Here is a 14,795-nt window from a genome sequence, read left to right as displayed (position 1 = left end):
TTACAATCTCATTGGTCGTGTAAGTAAAAAAAAAAATCCATGAGCAGCCAGGGTATGAAGTCAACTGAAGATGCTCGAGTGACGTTCTCAGAAGACGGTGACAGTTGTTGTGAGAACGACAAGAACGTACTTAGTTGAAGATATAGATAGATAAATAGATATTTTTATTTTCCAAGAACTTTATTGTATTAAAAAATCAATTACATTACAATACAATACTATACAAAAGTTCTACCGCCTACACACATTTGCACTTTCAGCAAGCGTCATTTAATGATCTCATTCACTGTAATAGAATCATGCTTAAACCCTTTTGAAAATAACATGCTAACTCCAGCACTAAAATGTGTACCATAATAACCAATAACCTCCCCCTCCCATTCACGAGTCCACTCTGATTTATTTTTCTCATCAGTGTGTGTCTCTTGGAGCACGGCCACACTAACATTTTTGTTTGAACTATTCAAAAAGAGCTGCTCTCTTCTCTACGTCTCTGCCCCCATTTATATTTAAAGATCCTATATTTAGATTCTGCATGTAGAATTATAAAAGGAGACAGAGACTCTTTTGTACAGATAATGGTGAAAACATACACAGAAAAGAAAAAAGCTTTTGTAAAATTAACCATTATAAGAACATAGGAACATAAGAAAGTTTACAAACGAGAGGAGGCCATTCAGCTCATCTTGCTCATTTGGTTGTTAGTAGCTTCTTGATCCCAGAATCTCATTAAGCAGCTTCTTGAAGGATCCCAGGGTGCCAGCTTCAACAACATTACTGGGGAGTTGGTTCCAGACTCCCACTATTCTCTGTGTAAAAAAGTGCCTCCTATTTTCTGTTCTGAATGTCCCTTTATCTAATCTCCATTTGTGACCCCTGGTCTTTGTTTCTTTTTTCAGGTCAAAAAAGTCCCCTGGGTAGACATTGTCTACACCTTTTAGAATTTTGAATGCTTGAATCAGATCACCGCATAGTCTTCATAGACTGAATAGATTCAATTCTTTTAACCTGTCTGCATACAACATGCCTTTTAAACCCGGGAAAATTCTGGTTGCTCTTCTTTGCACTCTTTCTAGAGCAGCAATATCCTTTTTGTAACAAGGTGACCTGAACTGAACACAATATTCTAGGTGAGGTTTTACTAATGCATTGTAAAGTTTTAACATTACTGTCCTTGATTTAAATTCATCACAATATATCCGAGCATCTTGTTGGCCTTTTTTATAGCTTCCCCACATTGTCTAGATGAAGACATTTCTGAGTCAACATTAACTCCTAGGTCTTTTTCATAGTTCCCTTCTTCAATTTCAGTATCTCCCATATGATATTTATAATGCACATTTTTATTGCCTGCGTGCAATACTTTGCACTTTTCTCTATTAAATGTCATTTGCCATGTGTCTGCCCAGTTCTGAATGCTGTCTAGATCATTTTGAATGACCTTTGCTGCTGCAACAGTGTTTGCCACTCCTCCTATTTTTGTGTCATCTTCAAATTTAACAAGTTTGCTTACTATACCAGAATCTAAATCATTAATGTAGATTAGGAATAGCAGAGGACCTAATACTGATCCCTGTGGTACACCACTGGTTACCTCGCTCCATTTTGAGGTTTCTCCTCTAATCAGTAATTTCTGTTTTCTACATGTTAACCACTCCCTAATCCATGTGCATGCATGTTTTTAAGAGTGACCCGCACTTTGTTTATTACATTTAATTGATCTCTTTCTTGTTTTTCCATCCCCAGTGCTACTGCATTACATCTCACTTGAATTTAGGAACAATTTTAAATCGGGAAAATGGTCAATCACTCTTATCCCTTTTTTTCCTTTTAACTACTTGTAGAAACGCTCGATTTATTTCAGCACTGTACCCCCCTCTCGCTTGCTGACTAGCTGACAAATCAGAGCTGGCTGAAGAGTCACTATCATTATCCTCATCTTCACTAAAATTACCAATAGCACTATCTGAACGCAGTCAGTTCTCACAGACAACTCGCTGTCTGATTCATCAGTACCTTGGACCTCAGCTTCAGAAACTAAGCTCTGCTTTGCTGTATTAGTGTTGCTGGTTCCTGCCTTTCTTTTCCCCTTGAGCATTTTAAACTGAGAAAATGCCAATTCTTTCTCCTCACCCGCTTCCATCTCTTTCTCTAACGCTGAGACAGTGGCTCTGACTCCTACCAGCCCCCCTGCAGATGTCTCTCCAGCTCCGTTCAAATTTGCTGCTTCTCTCGCCGCTGTATCTATTTCAGACAGTCTCTGTACCTCACTTTCCTTATCTACCGCAACATTGGACTCAACCAACCCCGACTGAATTTCTCCAGTCTCTCTCAACCCTACTTTGTCTGCCACACTGCTAGTGGAGGGATTCCTTCCCCTTCGCTTTCATTATCTGCTACAGTCTGCTCACTATATGCCCCTGATGCCCACATTTAAAACATTTCATGAGTTCAGATGAAGCAAAGACTACTTCCGTCGACAAGAACCCTAAAAGCTACATTTAACTCTCCGTTTGGATCATTAAGAAACATATATAACTGCCTCCTGAACAAATTGACATGTTTTAAATCGAGGAATTTACCTGCCCAGAGGAATCATTGTGATTCTTGACATTATCTGTCCATGACAACTCTTGAGCTCATTTTTTGACGGTTCTTGAACCACAGCTTCCTCGTTATCCACACCAGCAGACTCTGCAGGTTCGGACACAATCTGGTCAGTCTCTTTAATCACTGGCCCATCAGCAGAGCTGTGAGTCGAAGGGCCAGCTTCTTGACTCACCGGCTCAACAGCGCTGCCGCTGGGTTCTGGGATTTCTTCCCCCTTGCTATCTTTATCCTCTGCAGCCCACTTGCAGTTATTAGGTTTGTGTCCTTCACGCCCGCATTTAAAACATTTCAGTACATCAGTTGAAGCAAAAACGATATAATCAATCCGAAACTTGAAAGCTATATTAAGTTCTGCATTTGGATTGTTGAGAAGCATATATAACTGTCTCCTGAAGGAGACTTACACCCCACGAGAATCATAGAAATATCAGACATAATTTGTCCATGACAACTCAGCTCTTTTACTAAAAGTTCATTTTTTATAAAAGGGGGTACATTAGAAATGATTAATTTTAGCGGGTACATCAAGAGGGGCAATTTTATAAACTATTTATCCACTACTGAGAAAAACAACAACAGCTTTATATTCATATGTGAAGCTGACTAATATATTTCAAATCCAACTATTTTTCCCAGTTCAACAACACATTTTTCAACTGGAACTATAATGTCAACTAAGATTTTTATTCCATGTTTACGCGTCCGATTTTCAAAAGTGAAGCGGGATCCCCTAGGGACTTCTCCAGTCTTGGCCATACTGGCTGCACCGGCTGACAAAGTCAGCACTCAGCTAACAAAAAACACCTCTTCGTTAACGCCACGTCGTCAACTTTCCGGGATCCGGTAAGGTCTCTCTCAAACAGTGATACCTGGGGGAGTGATAATAGCATGCTCAACAAGGTTAGTTCTGCCTGGCACATCAGAAAAAAAACATCCCTGAACTCTCCAATTAACTCGCACAATCTTTTTTACCTGAACTGTTCCCCAAGTGGAATTCTCTGAGCACTAGGGGCCTCTATACAGTGTCCAAAATCATCCTCTATTTCAGCTGGGGCTATAAATAAGGCCTCTATTGCCTGCCAGGGCTTCAATAAATTGACATGGTAAATTTCACGCACATTGGAGCGATCGGGCTGCCGAGTTTCATAATTTACCTTCCCTTTAGCCCGAATCATCTCATACAGCCCCTGCCATTTAATACACAGTTTCAATTCTGATAGGGGAATTAGCAGCAGTTCCTCCTTGTCTCCTTGTCTCCTGGTCTCCTGGTCGTAAGGTCAGAATGTGTGCATTTTGATTGTACTGCTGCTGTTGCCAGTGTAGTGAATTAGGTCTATCTCAATGCGCCCTGTTTAAGAACGTTCAAATGTTAATAACTGAGACACACCATAATAGTTCAGTGGGATCATGTAGAACTCGGATTACCTTAGACAATAACCGACATTCACACAATGTATCAGAAATATAAAACAATAGTTTATTTAAGAATAAAAAGGGTGCACAACTAATCTAATATTACAGAAAGGAAAGGCTATTGGTTAGAGATATGCATCAAGTGTACATTTCATTGATTCCATAGTCAAACGATTACAACGACCATAACATCATTAGCATACATGGTTAATATACTAATATTAAGTATGGCTTATCACACAAAGTGTCTACTTTGCATTAGTATTTCCAGTACCCGTTTCTCAGTTGATTATATATTCAAATTAACTCCGAAATGGGGCAATGATCAAATTCTCTGCATTTACGAGGCAACTCCTATGAGTTGCACATTTCAACAAACAAAATACATTTCTTACACACTCTAAACAGGAAGTTATATTCTATTCCTAGACAGAGACCAGAATTATCCCGGGTTTAAAAGGCATGTCCTATGCAGACAGACTAAAAGAAATTAATCTATTCAGTCTTGAACAAGAAGACTACGCGGCGATCTGATTCAAGCATTCAAAATTCTAAAAGGGATTGATAATGTCAACCCAAGGGACTTTTTCGACCTGAAGAAAGAAACAAGGACCAGGGGTCACAAATGGAGATAGATAAAGGAGAATTCAGAACAGAAAATAGGAGGCACTTTTTTACACAGAGAATCGTGGGAGTCTGGAACCAACTCTCCAGTAATGTTGTTGAAGCTGACACCCTGGGATCCTTCAAGAAGCTGCTTGATGAGATTCTGGGATCAATAAGTTACTAACAACCAAACAAGCAAGATGGACCAAATGGCCTCCTCTCATTTGTAAACTTTCTTATGGTCTTCTTATGTTCTTATATTAACCCTTTCAGGACCATGCATTTTTCAGTAGGATGCTCCCCCAGGACCAGGCGCTTTTTGGCTGTAGTTGACTCTCCTATAACAACTCACAATTTATTTATTTTTACAGTAGAATCTTGCAAATGGTGTCCTTAATTTCAGAACACTCTGGGGAACATTATAAAGTATTTCAGAAAACATACAAACTTTTCGCTTTATTTTCGGCACAATATTATTATTATTTATTATTTTTTTATGTTAAGTCATGTATTCTGCTTAGCGATACATGTATAACAACACATTATTCTATGACCTGAGGGACATTACAATACTTCCTGAAAGTTTTGTTGAAAAATATTGATGCTTGGGCAAATTACAAGACATTATTTCCCTTTAGTGATTGCAGTGACATAATACACATTTATTCTCAGGGTCTTTATAAGCAATAATGGACACTACTCTCGATTTATTTACTCAAAATACATATTTATAAATAAAATAATAGTTACTCATTTAATTATTATCAGTAATAAGGAAAAAAAACTTACATTCTTATATCCACTCGTTTCTTGATATTTATAAATGTTGTAAAAACATATATATTAAAACACATGAGACAGAATAAATGTTCTGATATAATTATAAGTCGAATACATCAGATTTACAGGGTTTCCCCTTTTTCATTCGCTCTGAACAAGTTCCTGTGATTTTTTGTTTCTGCTTTTGTCTTTTCCTGGCTGTTGTAAACTGTCTCCGCCCTTTAGACACCAAATGCCCCTCTCGGTGACATCACACGAAACAAAAACTATCAGGAAGTGAACGCCAGTCCCTCCCCTAGCCATTGATGCGTGTTTCAAGCCTGTAATAAAAAGTATGGTGGCCCTGTAAGTCTAAAAACAAAGTGCTTTTTTTATTGTGTTTACACGATCGCAATCCTAGAAGCCCACTTCAGTATGATCGTGTTAACACTTTCCCGGTCCTTAAAGGGTTAAAACACATGAGACAAAATACATGTTCTAATATAACTACCAGTCAAATACCTCAGATTTTCCTGTTTTTGTCTTAGCTGTAAACAAGTTACTGTGTCGTGGTTTTGTTTCTTGCTGAAAATGTCTCCACTCTTTAAAAATTAAATGGCTGTGTCAGTGATGTCACATGAAAAAAAAAAAAAACAGGCAGTGAAATTCAATCCCTACCCTATCCAATGATATGTGTTAACAAGCTGTACTGTAAAGTATGGTGGCCCAGTCAGTCAAAGAATCAAAGTGTGTTTTTTATCATGTTTACCTGATCACAGGCCCAGAATGACACGTCCTTGGTCCTCAAAGTAAATAAATCAATGCTTCTTTAGTGTATTTTGTGAAAAAACTAAGTGTGGGCTCCCATGGGAACATAAAAGTGGCAACATTTTTTTTTAAATGTATCGCACCTCATAATGCTAAACATGCAGAACACTGACATTGTTTAATAAGAATGCGGCAATAGACAAAATAATTTCTGCAAATGACCCTGTGGTTGTTCTACAAAAGGGTGAAACAACTTTCATTGTAAATGTTGCATTTTTGGCTGTTTTGTAGTGAAAATCCCAATCTTACAGAGCCGTATGCTTTGCTCCTGTGAGAACCACAGTATTTATACCATAATCAGATTGGGTCACTTGACAGAGAATTGCTCAATGTTGCACATGGAGACGATGTGACAAGAAATCCTGCTTATAATCATTAAATCCAAACCCCTCTTTGCTCTCCTGAAACCCAACACAGTTACATCACATTTTCACAAACTGTGTACTTTGTACTTTGACACTGACAAAGAGCGGCTGTGTAGAGTTTACCTACAGAGAGCAAACAATGCATATTCAAGGTAAGGTTTCTACTTTGCATGTTGATGTACCCAACTAAACAAACCATTCAGCACATGAATTTAGCAGAGGAACATTACATGCTTTTTTTAACACCGCGTGGAAGTTTAGAACCTAGTAATCGGGGAATCAGTATTCAGAAAAGGGGATCTAGGATTTTTTAAAAACAGATTAATAGATTTTCAGTATCAGGAAATTATGATTATACTGTATGAGTCGGGATTATAAATGTACATGAGTTCTTTACCAATTTGTTTTCTTTTTCCCCTTAGACAGATAAGCAGAGTGCGTTCAACTGAACCGTAATGAGTGTAATAGCAGTGCATTTCAAATCTTTTCTGTGAAGAAGGCATTGCTCACAATGCTGCATATCCCATTCTTTTACACTGTTACAACACTTTTTTCCTGAACACACATGGTAGCAGCATGGTTCTAATGCTATGCGCTTCATTCATGACAAGTAAGCAACTGATTAACTTGTAAGATGTTCAGTATCAGAAGTTCCTGGAATTTGTTAGCGACAGCCCGTTAATGAACAACCCATACATGTTTTGTGAGACTGCACGTCTGTGACTATTGATTGTACTTCTGAAATATACTTGTGTGTATTATAATTAGTGCTGAATCTTTTTCACAGTAAAAAATGATTATTTCACCACATTTCATGGTCTAAAAATAAGTATTTCAAGATATTTCACAGAAAAAATAGCGTTGTCACATTCAAAATTGATAATTCTCTAGAGTTATTATACAGACAATTTCTTAAATATTTAAATGCTTACCTAAAAAACATTAAATACTAAATTGTAGAATATTTAAGTTTTGTTTATGTCCAGCATAAATTATATTTACTGTCATCAAATATTTCAACTTTCCTCTTCTCTCATAATCTCAGAAGTTTCTTCTGCTTCTGTCATACATTTTTTTTTTACATAAAGCGAAAAACAAGGAAACAAATAATAGACAAATGCATCTGCTAAACAATTACATTTATAATATTGCAAGAAGGGATGCAAGGGTGTTTATTCTCAGCCCTCATGGTACTTGTTTCACTGTCCAGTATTTTGATAGAGTAATTCCATGCCACTTTAGGCAAATCTCTTTTTTATTTATGTAGTTAGTTTTCGATTTCAGGTTTTCCATCGTTTCATTCCGAGTAGTGATCTGAGCATCTTCAAAAAGAGATAATCTTGTTATCAGTTATTGAAAGGCACTGAGCCTGCAATTCTGCATTTACTCCAGATATTTGAAGTCCTTCCATTATCCAATGGGACAGGTACAAATGTGCAACAGAAAATGTTAGGAATTCCTTACAATAATCATCTGTGCACTACAATGGTTAACCCCAATGAGGTGCCAACCATGTAAGGCAATTATATATTAAAACAAAAGAAAGTTTGTTTGGGCTTACGCTCCCTTCTTAAATTGATCCACAAGCCTTGATTTATAGATTGAAGTCCAGAAGACCAATTGGTCGCACACTCAAAATCAGGACAAGATTTACTGTAGTCTTTTAAAAAAGATTTTCTTCATTTTATTAGTTAAAACATGTTTTTTACTAAACCAAGCAAACAAACAAAAGGGTAGTGGTACTATGCGTTTCAACACAACAGGTTTTCGTCAGGTTCACAATAATTTCAATTACAGCTGTAGTCACTTATATACACACACACATACTAATTCAATTAGATAATTCAATTATAATCATGTCATTTAGTAATTTACAGACATGTCTACATTGTGCAATTTCTGTTAGTTCTTAACAATTGAGACTTTCAGCTGTAATCACTTATACATACATGATCAATAACATTTTTTAACTGTAAAATGATTTGGCACTTTACATAATTATCCACATTGTATAATTGACATACTAAAAACAACATTATGGTTAATCTACTTCTAATTAAGAATGCAAAACTATAATACAAATTTCTACTTCAGTAAATAGAGGGTACAACTTATTCAGAGATATTGGCTCAAATCCAATGTTTCATTTATTCCATAAGGTTCCATAGTTTTTAGTGTAAAAATCCAAAATTATTCTCTTCCTAATAACAATTGTTTAATTACATTACCACCTCTAATATGAGCTGAAACTTTTTCAATTGCTACAAACTTTAAACTTGAAGCAGAGCCATGATTCATGGTTTTGTAATGTCTCGCTATGGAATAATATATACTTTCTTTTTTTCATTTTTATGTTATGATCCCTAGCCAAAATACGACCCCATTGGGATCGGGTCAGCCCCATCGCCTTGAGGAACGGTGTGGCAAAGTGGTTTGCAATGCGCAGGTGTAGAGGTGATATGATTACGAAACAGAAGACAGACAACAAAGTTCACTGTCCAAACAAATGTTTATTTTTATAATTCCGGTCTGGCGAATGCAAAGAATAATCCCAGGCAATACACAGCAATGTTCAAACACAGTATAATACACACAAAGACACACACACACGATCACAAGTCCAGAGTGAGTGCTAACGTGCAAGTGGTGAAATACAATTTATTTGTGTACAGTTGTGAGGTGTTGTCCGGGTTGGTGCTGGCCTTAAGCGACAGCTCCCAGTACGTGTTACCCGTCTAATAAACAAACAAGTATATAATTAGACACGACAAAACAAACAAACACTCACGGTACAATTGTAGTTCTCCTTTCAGTGGTTCTCTCTTAACCATAACAAAAGGAACAGATCACTTAGCCATGTCCCCTTTTGTACCGTCAGTGACGCCACCTTGGTTAGTGAGTGCCGCCGTTTATCCTCCAATCCGCGGTTGCCACATCGCTTCCCTTCTGGGGCGATGACTTGGTGTACCATAGCTCCGCCCCCTTTCTAGATGGCCGACTTCCACCTTTTCCTTGAATGAACTGTCAGACCATCCAGTCAGGGACACTCTGTTCCCTTTACACAGCGCCATCACAAGTTGGGAGGGAGATTATTAACCAAGATTCTTTCTCTGTCACAACCGGTTATTGACATTTTTAGAAAGCTGAAATCTTATTCGTCTTGCGCAGACAATTTACTTTACCCACGCCGACCTGAAGAAGAACAAATAGCAGAGCAAGATCTGAACACCCCTTCGTGTCAAAGTGAGGCTATTTTGAATTATTTTCCAGGGTAGCCCCAAATGTTTCAAACTATACTTTGGAAATACAAATTTAAAAGGTAATATATAAATAAATAAACACATTGCAGACATATGCTTTTAAATAAAATCATCAAACCATCCGATTTATTTATATATTTCAGTATTTAACAAACCATTCTGTTGTAAAGCCACCTGTCCAAGTTTACTACTTTATTCTACACTGTACAGAAAGCATGTTTTCCTTGTTGAAGTTTTAATTTCTACTTTTCAATGGTAAGCCCAACATATACTGTATATCTGAAGTGCAGAGCAATGTTTACACTGTATCATTGTTGAACATCAATCTCTGCCCCTAAATAACATTTTAGTTCCATAGTATATTTATAAACCTTATAGTCTCCTCCAGAATGGTTTGTTAAATTGACTTGTCTGTGTGAGTATGCTATATTACAGGGGGAAATTACGAAACTTAAAAAATGGATTATTAGACAAGATAACAAAGGAAAGCAAATTCCATGTTAGACAGGGAAGCATACATATGGATAAGTAGCTGGCTGAGTAAGAAGCCAACTTCAGCTTTTTCCAAAGTAGCTTATAGATTGACACATTTTGGGCTACACTGGAGAATAAAGCCTGGGACACACATGAGAGGCGCGGCACCGCTAGCTGGGAGCTGTGAGGGGCGATGCTGCAAAATTGGTGGACACACAACAGCGTATGCGGTGGCAGTTTCCAAAATAAATCATGCCCCTACCAATACAGCCAAATGCCACAAATTATGGACTGGCATTCAAGTGATGATGAGACAGAAGAAGATGAATTTTAAACTAATTTATATGCCATGTAACAGTATAATTTCAGTATGCAGGTCATTTATTAAAGAAAATCTTGTTATTTACGGACCAGGAAAGAAACCACTCCTCCTATTTTTGTGTCGTCTGCAAATTTAACAAGTTTGCTTATTCTATCAGAATCTAAATCATTAATGTAGATTAGGAATAGCAGAGAACCTAATACTGATCCCTGTGGTACACCACTGGTTACCTCGCTCCATTTTGAGGTTTCTCCTCTAATCAATACTTTCTGTTTTCTATATGTTAACCACGCCCTAATCCATGTGCATGCATTTCCTTGAATCCCTACTGCGTTCACTTTGAGAATGAATCTTTTCTGCGGGACTTTGTCAAAAGCTTTCTGGAAATCTAAATAAACCATGTCGTATGCTGTCGATGTTGCATGCTTAGAAAAATCAAGCAGGTTAGTTAGACACAATCTCCCTTTCCTAAAACCATGCTGACTGTCTCCCAGGATACTGTTACCATATAGGTAATTTTCCATTTTGGATCTTATTATAGTTTCCATAAGTTTACATATAATAGAAGTCAGGCTTATTGGTCTGTAGTTGCCTGCTTCGGTTTTGTCTCCTTTTTTGTGGATCGGTATTACGTTTGCAATTGTCCAGTCTGTCGGTACAAACCCTGTGTCAAGAGACTGTTGCGTGGTCTTGGTTAGCGGTTTGTAAATAACTTCTTTCATTTCTTTGAGTACTATTGGGAGGATCTCATCTGGCCCAGGGGATTTGCCATTTGTATCTCTTAGACATTTAACCTCCTCTTTGAATGTTCTCTTGCTGTTATAGAATTGGAAAAACATTTTGGAATTTGTTTAATTGGTTTTCTCTCCCTCTTGGCCTTTTTAACTTCCTTTTTGACTTGCGTTTGCAGTTCCAAGTATTCTTTCTGTGTACTTTGTTTTTGGTCCCTTTTTAAACGCTCATGTATTAAAATCGCCAAAAAAAGACGTGACTACCTGAGTACACAAACAGCAACATGACTGACTGCTGAGAAAAAATGAACCAAAACATTACTGCCTCATCTCGAATCATCCATGACATACAGGCAGCCATTTTGAAAGAAGGGTCATTAACTTCATTAACTTCCAGCTTTTCTAACAAACAGAACCAGCTTGGACACGCTGATCAGACCCACGTATTTTTCAACATGCCAAGCAATACCACAGTTTACAAATTGGGAGTAAAACAGGTGTGAGTAATTATGACTGGAAATGAGAAGCAGCACATAACTGTTTTGCTGTGTGTGACAGCAGACGTTTCCTTATATGAGTAAATGCATCTTTATTTGATTTTTGATTTTTTCCTCAAGATGAGGGTGGGAAATTTGGGCTGCGTCTTAAATTCAAAGGAATCCGGTATTTATATTCACTTCAAATGTTATTTACAGTACTTGTTTCCTAAATGTGATCATTGTTAGCCAACTATATAATGATTTTAGCAGTATTAAGTAACGTTTTAACTAACCACATGTTTAATTTATTTCAGAAACTATGGTGGGACGATTTCCATGGAAAATCTGCTCAGCTCTGATCTTAGCTCTTCTCACAATTAACATGCCCTGTTGCAATAGCGGCAAGATCCTGGTATTCCCAATAGATGGCAGCCATTGGGTGAATATGAACTTCATAGTTCGGGAGCTGCATGCAAAGGGGCACAACATCACGGTGGTGCGTTCGATGAGCAGTTGGTACATCAAGGAAAAGGCAGCTCACTACACCTCGATCTCCATCCCTCTTCCTGAAGGGATTAACATAGAGAGTGAAGAGTTCATGGCCTCATTCCTGAGGAGGATGCTGGAAATCAGAAGAGGGGAGGGCTCCCCATTAGCTTTCATCATCCTGCACAGGGAGCTCTTTTCCATGCTTTCGGAAGCTCACAGGGCTGTGTGCCAGATGGTGGTCACCATGTTTGAAGACCAACAGCTAATGAAGAACCTCCAGGATACCCACTTTGATTTGGTCCTCACAGATCCTGGTTTTGCAGGTGGAGTTTTGGTGGCTCGCTACCTCCAACTCCCTATGGTCTTCAATGTCCGTTGGATCATTACTGGGGAAGGTCATTTTGCCATTGCCCCCTCCCCAATTTCATACATCCCAACATTGGGATCCAGAGTGCCGGATAAGATGGATCTTGTTCAAAAGGCCAAGAACATGCTCCATTATGGTCTTGGCCTCTATATAGACAGATTTGTTTCAAGCCCACATTATAATGCCTTGTGTGCTCGCTACTTTGGCCCAGACGTTGACATCTACAGTCTTATCCAGTCTGCAGATCTCTGGCTCATGAGGGTAGACTTTGTTTTTGAATTTCCGCGCCCCACCATGCCCAACATTGTCTATATGGGAGGCTTCCAATGCCAGCCTGCCACGTCCCTGCCCCCCGAGCTGGAGGAGTTTGTGGAGAGCTCTGGGGAGCATGGCATCATCATTATGTCCTTGGGTACTCTGGTCAATGGTCTTCCCACTGAATTAACTGATAAAATTGCTACTGCTTTTGCCCAGCTCCCTCAGAAGGTCATCTGGAGGCACATAGGGAACAGGCCTTCAAACCTTGGCAACAACACCCTCCTAGTTAAATGGATGCCCCAAAATGATCTCCTGGGACACCCCAAGACCAGAGCCTTTGTGGCTCATGGGGGCACCAACGGGGTGTATGAGGCCATTTACCACGGTGTGCCGATAGTGGGCCTACCGCTAATCTTTGACCAGTTTGACAATCTTATCCGGCTGCAGGTGCGAGGCGCAGCCAAAGTTTTGGAAGTCACCACCCTTGACAGTGGGGATCTCCTCCATGCCCTGCAGGAGGTTCTCAGGGATCCGTTCTACAGGAGGAACATGCAGAGGCTCTCAAGACTGCACCGGGACCAACCCATCAAGCCGATGGACAATGCCCTTTTCTGGATTGAGTATGTCATGAGAAACAAGGGTGCAGCTCACCTACGCACAGAGTCCTACAAGATGCCCTGGTATGTCTACCACTGTTTGGACGTTATAGCAGTCTTGCTGGCTGCTGTGGTAGCCTGTCTGCTTGCTATCATAGCAGTGTGCAGACTGGTGTGTTGCACGCTTTGTATTAAAAGGAAAACCAAGTGTCAATAAGCACACATGTCAACATTAGTAACTAGTAGCATTTCTTGACCAAGGAGAAAACACTACTTGAACAGTATCTAAAAGTAGTTGTTTCCCATGTAAACGTATCTGAAATAACAAGCATATGTTTATTATGGCTGATATACAGTACACTTATTATTCATTGTACTGAGGTGATCAAGAGGACATTGAAATGTATCACATTAAGTGGGAAAAACCAGAGACTCTTGTTTCAGAATTACTAGGCTTCATGATGTAACCAAGTATACTGTAAATTATACAATTATTGTGGAAATAAAAATACATCTTCAAATATAATTGCCTCTTTGTAAACAGAAGCTCCTTTCTTGGCTCCACAGACAGCAATTGTATTTCTTAAGTGCATGCACACCTTGGTAAGGAACCCCTGTTTCTGCATTATGAATATATTATTTATTTCTTAGCAGACACCTTTATCCAGGGCGACTTACAATTGTTACAAGATATCACATTATACAGATCACATTATTTTTACATACAATTACCCATTTATACAGTTGTTTTTTTACTGGAGCAATCTAGGTAAAGTACCTTGCTCAAGGGTACAGCAGCAGTGTCCCCCACCTGGGATTGAACCCACAACCCTCCGGTCAAGAGTCCTGAGCCCTAACCACTACTCCACACTGCTGCCCTATAATAGCTTTCAACCTTATAATAATAATAATACTAATAGCCGTATATAATAATAGCCTTCAACCTTATAATAGTACTACTAAATAAAATGCTTTCCTGCTAGATGCTTTGCTGTAACAGTGCCACCCATCATCCATTTGAATGGCATCAACAAGGAATTTTGTCCCTGGCATTCCGTGGGGCCCAACTGGCTGATTTTTTATTTATTTATTTACAGATGAGAGGAAAGATTAGCACTGGAGTGTTCTAATAATTGTGCACACTACTGTATAAAACAATTACAACTGAATCATTTCGATAGTTATTTTAAGTTTCAGAGGGGTTTTAAATTAATAATTGAATTACATAGTGGTACCAC

The 14,795-nt window shown here is 38.6% G+C and overlaps 1 protein-coding gene across 2 annotated transcripts in view; it reads left to right on the top strand.

Moving 5' to 3' along the window:
• Positions 1-6,534: 6,534 nt before the first annotated feature.
• LOC117401669 (UDP-glucuronosyltransferase 2A1-like) overlaps positions 6,535-14,795 on the top strand; it is a 29,792-nt gene continuing 21,531 nt past the window's right edge. The window contains exons 1-2 of one of the 2 annotated variants that reach the window (XM_059017221.1): positions 6,535-6,733; positions 12,162-13,641. In XM_059017221.1, coding sequence (XP_058873204.1) covers positions 6,721-6,733; positions 12,162-13,641 — 1,493 coding nt within the window. In that variant the 5' untranslated portion in view covers positions 6,535-6,720. Of the gene's footprint in view, positions 6,734-12,161; positions 14,089-14,795 lie in introns of those variants that run through there. The other variant, XM_034002463.2, reaches the window with a different exon arrangement.

This window comes from Acipenser ruthenus, chromosome 55 (assembly GCF_902713425.1).
Source record: "Acipenser ruthenus chromosome 55, fAciRut3.2 maternal haplotype, whole genome shotgun sequence".
Lineage (NCBI taxonomy): Eukaryota > Metazoa > Chordata > Actinopteri > Acipenseriformes > Acipenseridae > Acipenser > Acipenser ruthenus.
This window is presented reverse-complemented; position numbering and strand designations above follow the sequence as displayed.